Source organism: Narcine bancroftii, chromosome 2 (genome assembly GCF_036971445.1).
Source record: "Narcine bancroftii isolate sNarBan1 chromosome 2, sNarBan1.hap1, whole genome shotgun sequence".
In the NCBI taxonomy this organism is placed as follows: domain Eukaryota; kingdom Metazoa; phylum Chordata; class Chondrichthyes; order Torpediniformes; family Narcinidae; genus Narcine; species Narcine bancroftii.
This window is the reverse complement of record NC_091470.1, coordinates 153,066,765-153,087,804: the sequence shown is the minus strand read 5'-3', so window position 1 is coordinate 153,087,804 and position 21,040 is coordinate 153,066,765. Positions and strand designations below refer to the sequence as shown.

Here is a 21,040-nt window from a genome sequence, read left to right as displayed (position 1 = left end):
TCCCTCCCTGCTTTCAAATTCAATTTCTCGAGCAATAAAGACCAACACTCCATTTGCCTTCTCGATTACCTGTTGCAACTACAAATCAACCTTTTATAGTTTACGCACAATCACTTCCAAATCCCTCTGCACATCAGCAGGTTGCAATTTTTCACTATTTAAATAATAAACTGATCTTGCATTTTTCCTTTCAACCTTGTACTCCATCTGCCAGACTCTTGTAAACTCATTTAACCTATCGGTATCTCTCTGCATTCTCTGTTCAATTTGCTTTTCCACGCAGTTTTGTATCATGAGTAAATTTATATACACTCGGTCCCCTCTTCCAAATCATTAATGTTCATCACAGCAGCGACTTCTGCAGCAATCCACTCACCATTTATCCCAGCTCTGACTTTCTATAGGTTAACCAATCCTCTATCCGGGCTAACACATTACTCCCAACTCCATGCATCCTTTATTAAGGACGTCTTTTGTGTGCCTCCTCATTGTTCGCCTTCTGGATATCCAAGCATACAATATCCACCTGTTCTCCTCTATCCACTGCACTCGTTACATCCTTAAAGAACTCCAGTAAATTTATCAAACACGACCTGCCCTTCCTGAATCCATGCTGTGCCTCCCTGATGAAACAATTTCTATCCAGATTTGGTCTCAAGAAACCTTTTCGATGGGTTTTCACAGTTATAAATGTGGCGACCCATTTTGGGAGCTGGTTTCTTGACGCATTTTCCATTGTTGGATTTCAAAAATCGCTACATCACGGACCACAACTCTTGTAAGTGAGCTGCATTTGTCTAATGTGGCCAGATGCCTGAATAACCTTCAGCCTGGCTCCTACCCTTTCTGAGACTTGTTCGTGTTTCCCTCGCCTAGTGACCCCATTATATCGTCCTACAGACATAAAACATACAATAACCCACCATTTTGAAACTCGCTGTCGCGTACTTATCTGCGTCAGGAGCAGTGCCAGTCACCACTAATGACGCAATTGAAGCGACACGGGGGAATAATAGCACACATGCGCGGGTGTGTTAAGCATCAGTATACAGGTGCTGAATCTCGGACGCAGGAGAGTCAGGATCACCCTTGTGGCAGTGAGCCAATGAGAAGGTCAGAGGGGTTTGGCTGGGTGGTGTCTGGGGAGTTGAAGGATGCAAAATGAAAAGTTAAACACGAAAATCTGCAGATATCGTTGATGAAATAAAAAGACAAAGCTGGAGAAACTCAACAGGTCAAACAGTGTCCTTTATGTAGCAAATGAAAAAATACATAACCAATGTTTCGGGCTTGGGCCCTTCATTGAGGTATGGAAAATTGTCGGCTGCATCCAAACCAAAGAGTGAGTGGTCGCAAAGGCAGGACACAGTAGGTGGAGAAGGGAGGAAGGGGAGCTTGAGAGCAGCAGGGATTACAGATGGGGAGCAGTGAGAGAGGAATGTAACGTTGTGTCTAAGGAGAATAAAGAAAGTCGACTCCATGGTGTGCTGAAAGAAGCAAGTGAGGGTATTCTTTATTTGTTTGTAAATCAGTGCCGTTACAATACTATGAGCATTTGGATACAGTTCCATAAAACTCATTGTTCTTTTTGAATAGTGGTTTTCAAAATTGCCCCCTAAACTCACAACCCACCTTAAGCAATCTCTATAAATGTTCTGTGATTAGTAAGCGATTGCTTAAGGTGGGATGTGAGTGGAAAGAAAAAGTTTGAAAACCACTGATTTAATTGTACCTAATTGACTCGTTATGTGCACGGTTTCATAACTCCAAAGGAAATGGGCCAATGACAATTTTTCTCACGCAAAATATTTCAGTAACAATTGGGTCTAGAGCAGTAATTCTCCACCTTCCCTTCCCACCTTTCCCTTACGAATCACAGAGCATTTATGGCATAGGGATTAAGGTGGAATGTGAGTTTAGGGGAGCAGTTGGCAAAAAAAAATACTGTTTTAGAATAGTAATTTTTGTGTCTCTGCTCCTGCCCCACCAAACTCATCTCCTCACACCTCAAAGTATCTTGTCCACCCTTCTCCAGTACCTTATCACCCTCATCCAGGACACACTCTCCACCTCTGAATAATTCCAATATTCACCCTTTATCATTACACATTACTCTTCTCTGGTGAGTGTAAACCCTGAAACGGGTGCCTGAAGTCTCTCTACTCTTACAGATGTGTTACCTTTTCCTTCTTTGGTCTTGGCTTTCCTCAGAGGGACTGGAGGTTGGATAGGAGGTGGCACCTGAATTGGTATGGACGGCGCCACAATCACCTGTTCTACAACAGCTGCCACTGCCGCTGCAGCCACTTCTGCTGCAGCCACCGACGACCCTTTGAATGGGTTATTGGCACTGAACTCCCGCCACTTTGCACCAAGCACTGTCATCATTTTTGACATGGGGATTTTTGGATTTTTCTTGGCAATGAGTGGCCTGATAGAGGACAGAGAACAAGGAACATTGTATTTATGATTTTCAGATAAGCTGAAAGAAACAACAAAATACTAACAAACAACTTCAAAATAACTTGCACTTTCATGTCATGAAGTGCCTCAAAGCACATCACATGAATGTTACCAGATCAAAATAGATATGTGCAGTGATTTTTCTTTACATTGCATTACATAGATTATTCAACTGGTCCAATCCAATATTTTTACTCCTCCCCCTTCTATCCATCTACCTCATTCCTTGTCTCAGTTGATTATTCAGCTTTCCCTTACGTACATCGCAACTCATTGGATTAATTACATTCAGAGGTTCTCTTCCACCCTCTTACCAATCTGTGGGCAAAGATGCTTTTCCCTAATTCCTTCGCTTGGCCAAATAGTTGAATTTAAAGTAGCAAGTTAAAAAGCATGGAACCACGCCTTTCCAAGCCTGGGAACATTACCCAATCGGAGGTTACAAAGTACTGTGGCACACTTTTATAAAAGTTGGCTAGATATTGACAGCCTCAGTTTATTGTCAGGAAACAAATTCTAGCTCCTAAAGCAGATCACACAAATCAAGTTTGGGAGGCAACAGAGAGGTTCGAAAAAAGAGATTGGGGCCAAGTCACACCCGGTGATAATACAGCGATGGAAAACACGTGCAAGTTGTCCGAGCTGGAGGATCTCAGACCCCGAGGCATTACAAGGCCGCAAGGCATCAGGGAGAAAAGGACGTGTGGGCCGAGCAGCATCTGTGGGAGAAAATGTTTCGAGCCAAAACCCCTTTGTGAAACTTTTGCGAGATCCCTTAAATGAACACCCTAATAAGATGATGAGACATTGGATCTGCCCCGTAAATGCTATTCATGGTGAACAATTCACTGTGTCACATGGGGATAAAAGTTCACCAAATGTTTGTTATTACAGACTGGATTTGATTCAGACTTCTGAATTGTACTGCACTCAATTCTCTTAATAAAATTAATTATCTTTGTTTGCTATTTGGAACAGCACGAACTACCAGTAAATGGAAAATCATAGCAGCCTAACACTGTAACAAGATAGCACAGCAAAAGCAGGTAAAAATAAAAATAGCCTTTCAAAATATATTTTAAAATATCTTTAACCAATTATTTCAAACACGTACCTGAGGAACTGGCTGAAGGTTTTATAGTTGGTCAGTGTATGGTAATCCTCCTCTGTGAATTCATAGTCCACATCTTCCAAACCCCAGTCATCCATTAAGTACGTGGAAGATTTCTGCTCCTGAAGAATTTGGGCAAAAGAACAAAACGTATTCTGACAAAAGAAACTGAACGCATTTCACGTAGTCAGTCCAAAACTGGGGTCTCCTCATCTCCCCATTCCACCTCCAATCTTTGGATTTTTGAAACTAAACATTGGCCATGAACTGCAACACCCACCTCACGTTCCACTCACTACTTCCTCATCATCCAGGATCAAACCAACTTCTTCAACTTCTGATGAGTTCAAAGCCAGAGAAAATGAAAACAAGCCCCTCTTCCCAATTTGTTTTCCCAGTGTATTTTGCTAATCTACCTAATTATTTCTTCACTATATGCAGGTGTCTCCAGGGTTCCTAGAAAATTTATTTTTTCTTGTTACATTGTCAGATCATTTGTGCTGTCAAGAAACACAAGTGGAAAAAAATGTGCATTTACTTTCCCCCTTCCTCACCCCTTCCCCGTATGCCACACACAAATTGTGAAAGAGCAAATTTTACTCCATTATCCGAATGGCTGAGACATAACAGTTGCCTGTACAACATTAATTTTTCATTCAGTAGGCTCACTTAAAGACCAAAATGCCCTCGGACAGCTGAAAGATCGTATCACTTTCCACATTCTTGCCTAGCAAATTTCTCTTTTTACAGAAGGTGACGACTCTACTTGGGTACAAAATAGCAGGAGTCCAAAACCACAGCCTTTCAAACCAAGACTAAATAAGAAGAGCAGGTTGGGTCAAAGATCCTAAAAACACCAGAACAGAGCTCCATCATCACACACAATACTAATTAAATATGAGAAAGAAATGCATCTATCTTGAAGCACACAGCCAATGAACAACCAATCCTCTGATAGACTGCAAGAATGGGCTTAATGGGATTGAATAGCCTCCTTCCATGCTGGAACCATTCTATGGCATAACTGAGTGCAATGTAGTCAATCAAGAACTTACAAAGCATACTCCGAGAAAGTAGATTTCAAAGATCCTATGGAAAACCTGTAGCCTCCATCAAGATGTCTACTGCATTCCTCAAGCTATTTCCAGGTCAATTCTGATCTAAATTATTCTATTTTGATGGTCAGGTCCCCATATTTTGTTGTTGAACAGCTCCACCTTAATGCATCTACTTTAATGGATCCTTTGACAAAACATTTTGTCACCTCCCAAAAGAGGATGTTTGATTTGAACATAGAACAGTACAGCACAATATAGGCCCTTCAGCCCTTGATGTTGTGCTGACCCATAATATTTAAAAGTATTAAACCCTCCCTCCCTACCCTGTAATCCTCTATTTTTCTTTCATCCTTGTGTCTAAGATCTCTCCAATGCCCCAATGTTTAGAAACATAGAAAATAGGTGTAGGAGTAGGCCATTTGGCCCTTCAAGCCTACACCACCATTCATTATGATCATGGCTGATCAGTACCTGGTTCCTGCCTTCTCCCCATACCCCCTAATCCCCTTGGCCACAAGGGCCAAATCTAACCTATACTTAAAATTTGACAGGGAACCGACTTCAACTACTTCCTGTGGCAAAGAATTCCACACATTTGCCACTCTCTGAGAGAAGAAATTTTTCCCCATCTCAGTCCTAAAAAAAAAATTCCCCCTAATCCTTAAACTATGGACCTTGGATCTGGTTTTTCCCAGCATTGGAAACAACCTTCCTGCATCTAGTCTGTCTAAACCCTTAAGAATTTTATGTTTCTATAAGATCCCCCCTCAATCTTCTAAATTCCAGAGAATACAAGCCTAGTCCATCCAACCTTTCTTCATAGGCGAGTCCCTCCATCCCCGGTATCAGCCTAGTGAACCTTCTCTGGACCCCCTCCAAGGCAAGGATATCCTTCCTCAGATAAGGAGACCAAAACTGCACGCAGTACTCCAGGTGTGGTCTCACCAAGGCCCTGTACAGATGCAGCAGGATCTCCCTACTCCTGGACTCAAATGCTCTCGCTATGAACGCCAACATACCATTCGCCCTCCTCACCGCCTGATGCACCTGCATGTCCACTTTCAACACTGATGCACAGCAACACCCAAGTCTCGCTGCATCTCCCCTTTTCCTAAACAGATACCATTTAAATAATAATCCTCTTTCCTGTTGTTACCTCCAAAGTGGATAACCTCGCATTTATCGACATTAAACTGCATCTGCCATGTCCTGGCCCACTCGCCTAACTTGTCCAAGTCACCCTGCACTCTCCAAGCATCCTCCACACAGCTAACCCTGCCACCCAACTTCGTATTGTCTGCAAATTTCAAGATACTGCTATCTATTCCCATATCTAAGTCGTTGATATATATTGTAAACAACTGCGGCCCCAGCACTGTGCCCTGCGGTGCCCCACTAGTCACTGGCTGCCATTCTGAAAAGAACCCATTTATTGCTACTCTTTGCTTCCTGTCCCTCAACCAATTCTCTATCCATCTTAATACCATACCTCCTATACCGTGTTCTTTAAGTTTATATGCTAGTCTTCTGTGTGGAACCTTATCAAACGCCTTACTAAAGTCCAGATATACCACATCCACTGGTTCTCCCCTATCCACTCTACTAGTTACATCCTCAAAAAACTCTATTAGATTCGTCAAACATGATTTCCCCTTCACAAAACCATGCTGGCTCTGTACAATGATACTACTACTTTCCAAATGTACTGCAACTGCATCTTTAATAACTGATTCTAGCACCTTCGCTAGTACCGATGTCAAGCTAACTGGTCTGTAGTTTCCCGATTTCTCTCTCCCTCCCTTCTTAAAGAGTGGGGTTACCCTCCAATCCTCAGGAACTACTCCAGTATCCAAAGAGGTTTGAAACATAATCATCAATGCATCCACTATTTCCTGGGCTACTTCCTTCAGCACTCTTGGATGCAGACTACCTAGCCCCAGGGATTTATCCGCCTTAATCCCTGCAATTTAACTAATACAACTTCTCGACTTACAATTATTTCTTTTAGTCCCTCTGTCACAATAGATCCCTGATCCTCAATAATTTTCTGTAAATTAGTTACATCTTCCTTGGTGAAGACAGAACTAAAATAGTAATTCAAACAGTCTGCCATACCCTTGTTCCCCATGATAAACTCACCCGTTTCTGTCTGCAGCGGACCCATATTTGTCTTAACTAACCTCTTTCTCTTAATGTATCTATAAAAGCTTTTACAGTCATTTTTTATGTTCCCTGCCAGCTTCCTCTCATAATCCCTTTTACCTTTCCTAATTAATCCTTTTGTCCTCCTCAGCAGAACTCTGAATTTCTCCCAATCATCAGGGATATTATTCTTTTTGGCTAATTTGTAAGCTCCTTCTTTGGATTTCACACTCTCTCGGATCTCCCTCATTAGCCACGGACGTGCTACCCTCCTCGATTTATTCTTTGTACAAACTGAGATGTACATTTTTTGCACTTGCTCCAAGCTATCCTTAAACGATTGCCATTGCATTTCTACCATTAGTCCTTTAAGTACCATTTGCCAATCTATTTTAGCCAATTCACATCTCATGCCACCACCACCATCCCTGGCAAGGAATTCAACACACCTTCTATTCTCTGCGTAAAAACTTACTCCTGATGTCTCCCTTTACCTTTGTACATATGTCCTCTGGTGTTTACTGATCCTGCCCTGGGAAACAGGTGCTGGCTGTCCACCCTATTTATACCCCTCATAATCTTGTAGACCTCTATTAAGTCTCCTTTCATCCTTCTACTCTTGCCTCATAAGACTTATTTTCCAATCCAGGTAATATCCTGGTAAATCTCCTCTGCACCCTCTCCATGGCTTCCACATCCATCCTATAATGAGGTGACCAGAAATGAACACAGTACTCTAGGTGTGGTCTCACCAGAGGTTTGTAGAGTTGCATCATGACCTCTCTACTCCTGAACTCAATCTCCCTATTAATGAAGCCCAGCATCCCAGAGGTCTTCTTAACAATCCTTTAAACCTGTGCGGCAACTTTGACAGATGTATGGATTTGGACCCCAAGGTTCCTCTGTTCATCCACATTCTTAAGTAACTGACCATTAACCCTGTACTCAATCTTCTGGTTGTTTTTCCAAAATGCATCACCTCACACTTATCCAGATTGAAATCCATCTGTCACTTTTCTGCCCAATTCTGCATCCTTTCTATATCCTCTTGTAACCTTTGACAACTTTCAGTTCCATCCACAACTCTTTCAACCTTCATGTCATCCACAAACTTACTGACCCATTCTTCCACCTCTTCATCCAGGTCATTTATAAAAATCACAAAGAGCAGGGGTCCCAGAACAGATCCCTGCAGCACTCCACTAGTCACCGATTTCCAGGAAAGTATCCTTTCACTACCACTCTCTGCTTTCTACATGCAACCCAATTTTTTTATCCACATTGCCAAGGTTCCATGGATCTCATGCCTCATGAGTTTCTGAACATGTCTCTCATTGGGGACCTTGTCAAATGCCTTATTAAAATCCATATAGACCACAACTACCACCCGAGCTTCATCAATTTATTTTATTACCTCCTCAAAAAACTCAATTAGGCTCGTGAGGCACGACCTTCCCTTTACAAACCCCTGATAACTATCCTTGAGTAGACTGTACTTTTCCACATGCTCATAGATCCTTATCCTTAAGGATACTCTCAAATAGTTTACACACCACTGACGTAAAACTCACCAGTCTCTAATTCCCTAGATTTACCCTATTACCTTTTTTTTTAAAACAAGGGGACTACATTTGCCATTCTCCAACCCTCTGGCACCTCCCCTGCCACGAAGAGGACTCAAAGATCAAAGCTACTGCCCCAGCTATCTCCTCCCTCACTTCCTACAACAACCTGGAGTATATCACGTCCAGTCCTGGGGACTTATCAATCTTGAGGTTTTGAAGAAGATCCAACATTTTCTCTTCTTTAATCTCCACAAGCCTGTTCTATTCCGACCTCACCCTGATCAAGTCTTTTCTCTAGTGAATACTGACACAAAGTATTCATTTAGGACCTCCCCAACCTCCTCCGGCTCCAGGCACATGTTGCCTCCTTTATCCTTTAGCAGCCACACCTTTATTCTCATCATCCTTGTGTTCTTCACATACGCATAGAATGCCTTGGGGTTCTCCTTAATTCAATATGCCAATGCCTTCTCATGCCTCCTTCCTGTCCTTTCTTAAGCTCCTTCCTGGCTACCATATACTTCTCATGTGCCCTTCCTGTTTCCTATATCTAATGCATGCTTCTTTGTTCCTCTTGGCCAGCTGCGTCATCAGTTTCATCAACCACAGTTCTCTTTTCCTACCATCTTTTCTTTGTCCCAGTGGACAAACCTATCCTGAAGCCAGCACAAATGGTCCCTAAACTTCCTCCACATTACTTCTGCGCTTTCACCCTTCAACATCCGTTTCCAATTTACTCTCATTAGTTCCTGCCTCATTAAGCAAGTTCCCATTTTGTCTGCTTTTATCCTTTTCCATAGCTATGCTAAAGCTCAGAAAATTGCGGTCACTCTCACCAAAATCCTCCCTCACCGAGAGGTCCACCACCTGACCAGGTTCAGTGCCCAGAACTAGATCCAGTATGGCCTCTCCTCTCGTCGGCTGGTCCACATTTAGTGTCAGGAATCTTTCTCAAACACACCTGAGAAATTCAGCCCCATCTCTCCCTCTTTCAGTCAGTAGGTGCCAGTCAATATTAGGGAAGTTGAAGTCACCCATAACTACAACCCTGTATTTCCTGCACCATTCCAAAATCTGCCTTTTTATCTGCACCTTGGTGTCCTGAGGGCTATTTGGGAGACTAGAGACTACTCCCAGTACAGTGATAGCTCCCTTCCCATTTCTGACTTCCACCCACACCGACTCAGTGGACATTCCCTCTCCCTCAGCCTTCTCCCTTTCTATAGCCATGACACTATCCGTAATGCTGCTCCCCTTCCCACCACCCCTCCACCTCCCTCCCATCCTTTTCCTTTTAAAGCACCTAAACCCCAGTACTTGCATCAGCCAATCCTGTCCTTCCTCCAGCCAAGTCTCTGTAATAGCCACAACCGTTTGATGAGACTATCACAACCATATTTTCGGCACATGCAAACTGATGCTGGAATCATGTCCGCTAATGGAACAAAAAGCAAGGTACTCAGTACATCAGGCAGCTTCTGTGGAGGCAAAAGGATTGGTGGCCTTTCAGGTCAAGACCCTGCATCAGGACTCTTTGATGGGTCTTGACCCAAAATGCTAACCATCCATAGATGCTGCCTGACTCAGTGATCTCCTCCAACAGTTTGTTTGCTGCTCCAGATTAAAGCATCTACAGTGTCTTGTACCGGCATTGTGATAATTACCACATAATGTGATACTAGTTGAGATGCAATAGACAAAATGTATTGGCCTGGGACACCATGAAAGTACAGATAGAAAGTCCAGCTGAGATGTGGCCAACAACCCAACATCTCCTGATCCCAGGGGTACCAAGGCCAGATTAAAAACCTTAATGGCTATGTTGGATTTCAAGACAATTCTGTAATTTAAAGCAAGTGACATTTGAAGCAATGTGAAGCTAATTATCTGACAGAGCAGGTCCTGCAAGATGCGAGTTATTGAATGACCATTTGGTCACCGAGAACTCCCATTTAACATTTGGCAATTACTGCTCTCGATTGTGAGGTCAAACCAAGGAGCAGATGTAATTATTCCAGGAGGTTAGGGATGGAAACACGAAGAATTTTAATGGACCAATAATGGGATGATCTGGGTTGTTTGAGGATCAATACACAAGTGCTCCATTTAGGGCTTCACTGATACAAGAAGGAAGTCTATAATGCTATCAAACCCAAAGCACACACTTCCTTCCTGTATGAGTGCCATGTTCACCAAAAACCACACAGTCCACTGAATTCTAAAGGAATCTTCTTGACGAAATCACAAGCAAGTTGTACATGTACATAAAATGATCAGATTTTGTTATTCACTTTAATTAATGAAAATCACTGAAAAAATTAAAGTTCACATCAAATAATTCATGACACCTTTCAGAAACAATAACAACCTTTACATTTATTTAAATTTAAGTTAAATTAAATTAATATAATTTTTTTAGAATTTAGACATACAGGCTATTTCGGCCCATGAATCTATGCCGCCCAATTTACACCCAATTACTGTAACCTACATCCCCAGTACATTTCAAACAGTGGGAGGAAAATGGAGGACCCCCCCCCAGAGAAAACCCACACAGACACAGGGAGAACATAAAAACCCCTTACAGATAGCATGGGATTCAAACCCGGTCCAGACCCGATCGCTGGCGCTGTAAAGGCGTTGCACTAACCACTCTGCCAACCGTGCCGCCCAAAGCTCTTCACAGGATCTATCCAAGTCATGGAGACCGTCATCCTCGAAACAGGCCCATCAACTCACTGCATCCATACTAAGCAGTAGACTCTCTCCTCCCACCCACCAAAATTAGTGTCAGGGATAAGCACCAACTTTATCAAGCAAATCATTTGTCATGTTAAAATTTACCTCAAACGATTCAACAAGTCAGACAAATATTTAATGTTTGCTGCCTGATATCAGAAGTGCCTGAGCAGCACTGGAACTGGAGGTACCACAACAGAGAAGGAAGGATCTGCACTGTCCTCCTCTACTGCTCCATAGGCCGACCAGTTTGGGCTCAGGTTCTGCTGTCACAGAAATTGCATTCTTTTGACAGACACTAAGGGAAGTTCCTCACGTCAGTGTGTGGACTTTTTAATCCTGGAAGCAGTGAATGCAACATTTCATTGCAGAGCACAGCCCTGTAGTGGAAAAAACACCTAAACTACTATAACCATGAATAACCATGGCAAGACGGTGGGATGGAAGGCAGGGGCTGGGGCAGGGGAGGGTGTTCCACCTCAACTGGGTGGGTTGAATTCTCAAACCCAAAGGGTTAACACAGCAGTTAACGCAACGCTGTTACAGCGCCAGCGATCAGTATAGGGGTTCAAAACCCATGCTGTCTGTAAGGAGTTAATATGTTCTCCCCATGTCTGCATGGGTTTCCTCCGGGTGCTCCAGTTTCCTCCCACTGTTCAAAACGTACTGGTGGTTTTCAGGTTAATTGGGTGCAAGTGGGCAGCACAGGCTTGTGGACCAAAAGGCCCTGTTACCGTGCTGCATGTCTAAATTTAAGATTTAAAGTCAAAGCCACATTCCAGAATCTCAATCATATATCTGTAACTGATACAGCAGAAAAGAGTGAAACACAGAAACTTCACTGATCGGGTGAAATTATGTAGCCATTAAGGAACAATTAAGCTCCTTTGTATGCATTACAATGTCGAAGTTTAAAGCCTGATTATGCCACCTCCTTTTAATCCCCCCTCTGTCTTGCTGGAATGCTTGAAACCCTGGGATATTGTCCACCCTTCCCTTCCTCACAGTAACTGCCACCTTTACCCTCACTTTCAGCACCTGTCTCCTCTTTGCATCCCTCCACAAACTCCAAACAAACATCTGGTCACTTCATCCTTCATTGCTCCAACATTACCAAACGCGAGATCACCACCTTCAAATCAATCCACTAGCTGGACCCACCTCCAGCTTTGCAGCCTTCCCCAGCCTTGCACTTTCTTTGCAGCTTTCGTGACCTCTGGCCCTTAGTGCCTTCCTCTCCCTCGGTCAAGCCACTGGGGGAAAGAACCAGTCCGTCTCTCTCCAAAAACCTTGGCCTTCTTCATTTTCCCAACTTCTTTAAAAATGCCTGCAGAGTTTTTGGACTGTTGATTCGAAAAGAAGGCCAAATCTCATCATGGCAACGGGCTATTAAAGTTCACAGACTGAAGTTTAAAAATGTGGTCTCGGTAACAGTGAAGATGCTGAATCGTCACAAACACATTAGTCTGGATAACTAATGTCTGTCACGAAGGAAATCGACTGCCCTGCATCTCTCATTTTACTCATCAACATGATCGACTCTTCCTCAGTTCAAAGGCAATTAGAAACAGAATATAAATAACAGAATTGGAAGCAACATCCACTTCCCCTCCTTTTCTCTCAAATAGACCAGCTTCACTGAACTCCATGCCTTTTTCCCTGATATTTTCCAATTAATCTGTCAGCTATAATCCAATTCATCCTACCTCTTTCTTTCTCTTCTTCATTTTTGGAGTCTTGTTCTCTTTCTGTTTCCGTGGTTTCCTTTTCTTCTTCACTTTGGGTGGCTCTTCTTCTGGAAACAGTACTTCACGACTTTCCTCTTCCACTTCCTCCTCTTCCTCTGAAAATTAAGGCAGATATTCAGGATTCAGCCGTCCATTAGATCACTGCATCACTTTCCAGAGAAAATACCTCAAAAGAGTTAAGGTCCAGAATATAATGTAATTGCACCGAGCTTCCATTACCCAAGTTATGCATCACGCGGTGCACACTATAATGACGTCGACATGATGGAGTTTTAATTACCAAAAAAAACTGAGTTACTGATACACGACTTGGCCAGGAGCCATGTACAGGAGCAAGAAGGGACAACTCCAGGCACGCCAGCCTTTATTGGGAAATCCGGGCAGGAGCCAAGGGAGGGGTTAGGGAAGGTCAGGTAGGTTCGGATTGGCCAGTTCATACATCTATGCAAATGCCTTTCACCACACATTAAAACCAACAAAAATGAAGGCTTTATGTCCAGATTGGATTGTGAAAATATTAGCTTCAATTTACACAGTAACTTATATGTTGTTAAATACCCTAATATCAGGTTAAATATGACTCTGAGACACACTGAGGGCATGTTAATACCAGGCAAGTAACAAGAGATAGGGTCTGGACAGATTTCAAGTAACATATTTTTGAGTGAGATTGGAGCTGTGGACTGCTGGAGACTAGCTCGAGAAGTGGTTGAAGGGGTACCAGAACTGGGATGCGAGAGGATGCTGAGAGGGCGCTGATCACGTTGAAGGTTTGGATCTGAACCTTGAGCTGCTAACGGTTTGGACATGACTCTTGCTGCAGGGGCTGTGAAAGCACTGGAGGCGAATCTACCGATACTCAGTGAACCTGGAGGGCTTCTCGTTTGCTTCTCTCTCTCTCTCTCTCTCTCTCTCTCTCTCTCTCTCTGACTGCAAGGGGAAAATCTGTCTGCCTTACACCAGACGAAAACAAATTCCATGTAATATTGTACATGACAATAAATTGAATCTCGATCTTGAAAGAGGTAAGAAAGGAGTTTAGAAACAAACTTCCAAAGATAAGGGCCTGAGTTCGAGTGATGGACATAGAATGGAGAAGAATAAAGATCACATGTGGTTTCTGGGAATGGAACGGGCTAGACGAGGCAATGGAAGGCTGAGAAATATATATATATATCTATATATATATATATATATATAGATATATATATATATAAATATATATATATCTATATATATATATATATAGATATATATATATATAAATATATATATATCTATATATATATATATATCTATATATATATATATAAATATATATATATCTATATATAGATATATATCTATATATATATATATATATCTATATATATATATATATAGATATATATATATATAAATATATATATATCTATATATATATATATAGATATATATATATAAATATATATATATAGATATAGATATCTATATATATATAGATATATATATATAAATATATATCTATATATATATAGATATATATATATATAGATATAGATATATATATATAGATATAGATATATATATATAGATATAGATATATATATATAGATATATATATATATAGATATATAATGTTTTATTGGACTGAGAAGCAGCGAACCCTGGTGTGATGAGTGAATAGAATGGTGAGAGCTGGAAGTATAGGATCCACAGTTTTTTTTTCCCAGCGAAGGATTCAGTGGAAGCATCCTTTGTAATCAACAGTCTGGGTAGAGGCCCACCCAATATTCATCGGCAAGCCAGCTCATTCCAGAGCAATTAAATTTAATCCCCTTGCCAAAATCAGATCGTCACTGCAACCAACCAAAGTTAACAAAAAACACTCTCATTCAAATCACCAGGAGCAGAATAAATGTCATTGAAACTCAGCCACGAAACAGAGTTTACCCAACTTAACCAACAAACCAAGCTTTGATGGCATTAATTGCCCGGCACAAGGTTCTCGTTTGAAGGAAAACCTGTGAAATTTATCAACATCTGACTGAAAATCCAAACAAATATCACCTGTTCTTCAGGTTTCATCAATTCTATAGAAGTTTCCATCAGGACAATAACACAATGGTTTTCAAAAACTTTTCCACTCACATCCCCCCTTAAGTAATCCCTATGCCATAGGTGCTCTGTGATTAGTAAGGGATTACTTTTGAAAATACTGATTTGTACTGCTCTAGACCCAATTGTTGCAGAAATATTTTGCTTGAGAAAAATGATTAATTGGCCCATTTCCTTTGGAGTTATGAAACCGAGCACATAACGAGTCAATGAGGTATGATTAAAACAGTGGTTTTCAACCTTTTTCTTTCCACTCACATCCCACCTTAAGCAATCCCTTACTAATCACTAAGCACTGACAGCATAGGGAATACTTAAGGTAGAATGTGAGTGGAAAGAAAAAGGTTGAAAACCACTGGTCTAACACGTGCTCCTCCTAAATCTCCTCACTTTGTTCCTTTCATTGTCCATGCTATATAGTGAGCATCCCATTTTTGTACATACTTGATCAACCAAGCTCACTGACCAATTGCACTGGACAACAATTTTCTTTCGGTTTGCTTCCTGAAAAAAAAAGGGGATTATGATAGACAACTTCAAGCTGAACACAGAGATAATTTCAGATCTGCTGTATCACGTTGAAAGTTGGAGAAACATTAAATTATTGTTTATTGAATTTATCATGTCATAATGCTGACACATTGAGTTAGTTCAACTGTCTGTGTTGCACAACGAGTGTGAAAAGCCCAGGATGTGTCTTGCTCACCAATTTCTTCATAAGTGCAGTCATGCTGGATCTTTGAGCCTTAAGCATATACTCGCCACAAATGTAACAGAATGTATCACAGCTGCTGTGACATTAATGAGACATTTCTACTGTATTGAATCTTCTGGAAGACAGTATATGCTATTGTTAAGTACAATCATGCTATTGCCTGAAGAGCATGTGCATCAACATGTGTTCAATCGATATCACAGCATCTGTACAGAATATATGAGCTGCTTTTATAGTCTGTCTGCATCTATCCTTGACTAAGCACGCCCAGGTCTAAGACAATATTTGCATAGTACCTACATTGAATGCATGCCCAGGGATGCTTGGACTGACCAAAACAGCTTGCTTTGCGGAAAATATACTAGTAGACTAAAATATGGCAGGAAATCACAAAAATAAGCTATACCTTAAAAAATTGGTACGTTAGAAAAGTCTTAAGGCAATTTTTGTGTTCAGCAGCCCAAAATCCATAAAATACACCCCAAAGTGTTCAGGAAGCAAAACCTTCGTTGTCTAGAGTTATTTATTAAAAGTGGATAGTTGAAATTGTCCAATGACTTTATTAACATTCAAGGACGAGAGGCTGGTCCATTTTCACCCAACTTGAGGCCCATACATTGCTGTTGAGAAAAGTTACTTCTAAATGCAAGTTCAAATTTCTTCCAAGTGTAAACTTTTCATTACACAATAAGTAAAGAGATCCTGCAAATCAAGAAGCCCCACCACTATCTGATGGTGGAGAAATCATCATCCTGCAGGTTGCAAAAACATGTTCCTCCTCGAGCTTGCATTAGGCCTGACTGTAATAGTGCAGGAGGTCACAGACCAACAGATCTGGGTGCAAATGAGATGGTGAATTAAAATAGCAACCAGTCAGAAGTGAGCACAGATGCTCTGCAAAGAAATTACCTAATAAGTGTTTGGTTTCTTCAACATAGAAATGGTAACAGGCCATTTCAGCCCACGAGTCCGTGCCACCCCATTAACCTACATCCCAGTACGTCTTGAATGGTGGGAGGAAACTGAAACCCCTGGGGAAAGCACATGAAGACACGGGGAGAATGTACAAACTCCTTACAGACAGTGCAGGATTCAAACCCAGTCCAGATCGCTGGCAAGGCGTTGCACTAACCGCTACACCAGAGTGGACAACCTTTTAATTTTTAATTTAGGCATACAGCACAGTAACAAGCCATCTCGGCTCACGGTTCCAGACCAGAGGTGTAGGTTAATTGAGTGGTACAGACTCGTGAGGCGAGATGGCCTGATACCGTGCTGTATGTCCAAATTAAAAGTTTGGCCACTCTGGTGTAGCGGTTAGCACAACACCTTTATAGCCACCAGCAATCCAGACTGGGGTTCAAATCTTGCGCTATCTAAAAAGAGTTTGTACATTCTCGTCGTGTCTTCGTGCATTTTCCCCTCGGGATTTTGGTTTCCTCCCACCGTTCAAAATGTATCGGGGTGCAGGTTAATTGGGCGGCATGGACTTGTGAGCCGAGATGGCCTGTTACTGTGCTGCGTGCCTAAATTAAGAATTAAAAGGTTGGCCACCCCTGTGCTACACCAACCATACCACATTAAGAACACAAAATACCACAGAGCAGCCTGGAAGACATGGAAAGGAATCTCTGGTTCACCTTCACCACAATCTAATTTAACCAATGAGGAAAGTCACCTCATACACAATAGTGAAAATAAACAGAAACAAACCTAACTCAGTGTACATTTTACAGTCATTATATACTTCACAGAAGTGAGCTACACGATAAAATCAAATCGAGCAGTTCAAATTCAAAATACAAATAACACTCTTATTCAAAGTTAGCTGAAGGTGCAACTATTTCAAGAAGTAACTATACACTGTGTTTAGATTTTACTGGCAAATTATTCTTTTCAAAGTGAGTTAAAAGCTAGTTTTGTTTCTCCTCCCCTATCCCATCAAACAGACTCAGGGTAGCTACTGTGAAATGGATACAAAGTGAAGCTCCCCCTGCATTGCACCATTAAACTCACCCAGGGAGGTACAGTAATGACCAAATACAGAGCAAAGCACCACCGCATCTCAGGGGCTGATAGAGCACGGATGAAAGCTCCTTCAACATCATTCCATCAACACTCAATGCTTCGCCCTCACCAATAAAGGTAAAGGCTCCATTACTGTCACGTAATACATGTAGAATTTAACTTTGCTGAAAGAAAGACAAAGTCGCCACTTCACAGAAATGAGGGGAACAAACTCGTGACCCCTGATTTACAAGACCAGTGCTCTAACCATTGAGCTCTGAGCTATGGTGCCTAAAAACACATTTTAATTAAACCACTAGCAAAATCCATTATTTCCATTCAATTCTCCTCAGCATCATAAAACAGCAAGATTTCCATTCTTATATATTTGATATTTCTTCATAAATATTTTGCCAAAAGCAGTTTAATTGAGCCTGCTCCACCATTCAAAGAGATCATAGCTGATCTGATGATAGTCTCATTTATAACTACCTGCCTTTTCCCCATATCCCTTAATTCCCCCACTATGCAAAATAAAAATCTATCCAACCTTATCTTAAATATATTTAATGAGGTCGCCTCCACTGCTTCCATGGGCAGCAAATTCCATACATTCACCAGCCTCTGGTAAAAGCAGTTCCTCTTCATTGCATCCTAAACCTATTAAGGCCTTGTCCCCAGTTCTTGTCGCACCTATCAGGGGATTACGAACTCCCATGTTAGTAAAATGGGATTATCACTGGAAGGACAGGAGAAACTAATGGTCACAGTTAACATTTCATACAAGCACCATCACAAGTCACAGTCCAGTGATAATTCAATACAATGGAAGAAATGAGGGAAGGCTTGTCAGTCTGTTCCAGAATTTGATCTTGTGATTTTGCAAGGGGAGAACTACGTTGACTGCTTTATGAAGCAGTTCTTGTGGCCAACCATTCTGTGGAATTCAGAGCAAAGGATGCTCTGTGAATGACTGGGCCATTTCAGTGGAGTGACCTGTGCCAAGAGGGTCTTTTGGGAAGCAAAGTGCTTCATATTGATATGTGACTAACAGTGAAGTTACTTGGAGAGACTAGTCCCAGGGTCTTGGAAGCTTCATGCCCAGTTCCAGTCTTGCCTACAAAAGGACCAGGAGTGTTGTGACCACAGCTCATGTAGATGAACATTTCTTCAAAGGCAACACAAGAATTCATGAGTCTGTAGCAGCGACAAACTCCAGTCTTCCCACTAGTTCAACATTAATTCTGGGCATCAAATGTCACAGGCCAATGCTGCCACACTGAATTTAAAAGACTGAACTTTGAAGTAACTTTCTAGATTTTGGCCTTGACTTGTAATGGTTTGGATCACACACATTAGATACCTGCGCATAGTTGGGGATAGATTTAGTGTTAAGGATAAACACTGTCTGGTTCATTGACTATTGCTACTCTTTACGTCACAGGGGAAAAACCTTACCTACGTCTATCTTATCTATTCCTTTCATAATTTTATAAGATTCCCCTCTCATTCACCTTGATCAAAGATCCTGGTGAAACCTGATTTATAATTACTCTGCTTGCAATTCAAAATTCTCACTTAAGGTATTTTTAATGAATTCACTCACCCAATATGAATACCAAAGGCTTGGCCAGGATTTATTGTTTAACCCAGTTGGCCCCAATTTAAGTGGAAACCAATTAGAGGGCTCTTAAGAGGCAACTACATTGCTGCAGGCCTGGAGTTCTTTATTGGCCATCCATGTAAGAGTGGTAAATTTCCTTTTCTAAAGGACATCAATTAATCAGAGTGAATCAAGTGGTTTTATGATTAGCATTACTAAGCCCAGCTTTTTAAAATCATATTATCATTGAAATTTAAGACACTTAAGGTTGGGGGACTTCACTTTGACAATGAAGATGTTCTGAATTATTAGATCAGGTTACCACATTCCTAGGAACAATCAGTTCTCCTCCACTAGATCACACCCAATTTAAGGGAACAAATTTCCCAGCTTTTATCAAGGGATCCAAACTTGTGTCATTGAGTCAACAGCCCCAGCCTCTGAACGTGTGGCCTGTAGCATTAACTAGTGTTCTTGATTTCTGCAACTGTGGAGTTCCAGAGTTTAATAATCATTTTAAATTTAACTCTTCAAACATCAAATAGCTTCATGCTAACTAAAAGACAAGATGGTTGTGCTGAGGTCATCAAAGACCATCCACAAATCAGAAGATAGTGGATCTCTGTAGCAAACAGTGGATTACTTCTCCTTAAGTGTAATCCAGCATTAGTCAAATCTCTCAACATGATAACAATGGGTAAAGCCATTCTCCACAGATTCATTCCGCAAATAATATTGGACAAAGAAGATTTTGCTTCCTGAACGCTCATGGGTGTATTTTAAGGATGTTGGGCTGCTGATTGCAAAAATCCCCTTAAACTTTTCCTATCACATACCTTTTTTTTTTAAAAGATATAACCCATTTCTGTGATTTCCTGTCATATTTTTAATCTACTTCAAGTGTACAAAACCATGAAGTACAACATGTCATTGAAAATTCATTTTTAAGGAGTCACGTGATAGAGTAGTGGCCGGTCGGGTAAATCCCGCCCTCTCCAGAAATAAAGAAAAAAAGTCAAGAAAAGACAAAGCTTAACAAATATAAAATATAAGAAATAAAAGATAAAGTTGCAGAGAAGAGAAAGATGGCACCCAAAAAGGAAAAAGTAAAAACAACGGGGGATAAAAGAAGAAAAGTCACCAGAAAAGAAAGAAGGCCTTACCTGCACGAAGGAACAGGGAGCCGTGGTGGCGAGAGAGCCCGATCTCCAAGGTTGGTGCCGGCCCCGCGGAGTCGCGACCCCCCCCCGCCCCCCCGACCAGTGAACTGCAAAAGTGGCTCTCTGAGCCAAACAAAAGTGCGCAATCAAAGGTAAAAGGAAACACCGATGGGAGGGGGGCTCAGCCAAGGAGCGGGCAACCATAGCGCGACCGGCTGAGGGAGGGATGCCCGACACCAGGGCTCTCAGCTGGAAGATGAGGAAGGCGGCAGGAGAGGGAGTGAGGAAGAAAGTCGACGGAGTGAACGGCAAGAGGAGCAGCAGCAGGAGGCCTGACAGATGAGCAGCCCAGGAGGGGAGGATCAACAACAAGAGGTCCAGCAAGAAGAGGCTCGACAAAGTGATACAAGCAACTCATCAGGAGAATCAGAAAAGAAGACACAAACACAGGTACAGATACAGAAGAAGAGGAAGAAGACCAAGATCTTCACAGAGAAATAGAAGGTAAAACAGATGGACAGAATATAGATAAAGCCTTTTTTGAAGAACAAATGAGAGCAGTAAAAGAATGGTTGTCATTAGAATTTAGTGCAATTAAAAGAAAAATGAAAAGAACAGAAGAAAAAATGCAA

At 41.5% G+C, this 21,040-nt stretch overlaps 1 protein-coding gene across 3 annotated transcripts in view; it reads right to left on the bottom strand.

Moving 5' to 3' along the window:
• chd5 (chromodomain helicase DNA binding protein 5) overlaps positions 1-21,040 on the bottom strand; it is a 103,393-nt gene that overhangs the window by 66,752 nt on the left and 15,601 nt on the right. For all 3 annotated transcript variants that reach the window (XM_069918614.1, XM_069918616.1, XM_069918615.1), the window contains exons 2-4: positions 12,785-12,921; positions 3,578-3,696; positions 2,181-2,431 (exon numbers count right to left, since the gene is read on the bottom strand). In XM_069918614.1, the coding sequence (XP_069774715.1) occupies positions 2,181-2,431; positions 3,578-3,696; positions 12,785-12,921 (507 nt within the window). The remainder of the gene's footprint in view (positions 1-2,180; positions 2,432-3,577; positions 3,697-12,784; positions 12,922-21,040) is intronic.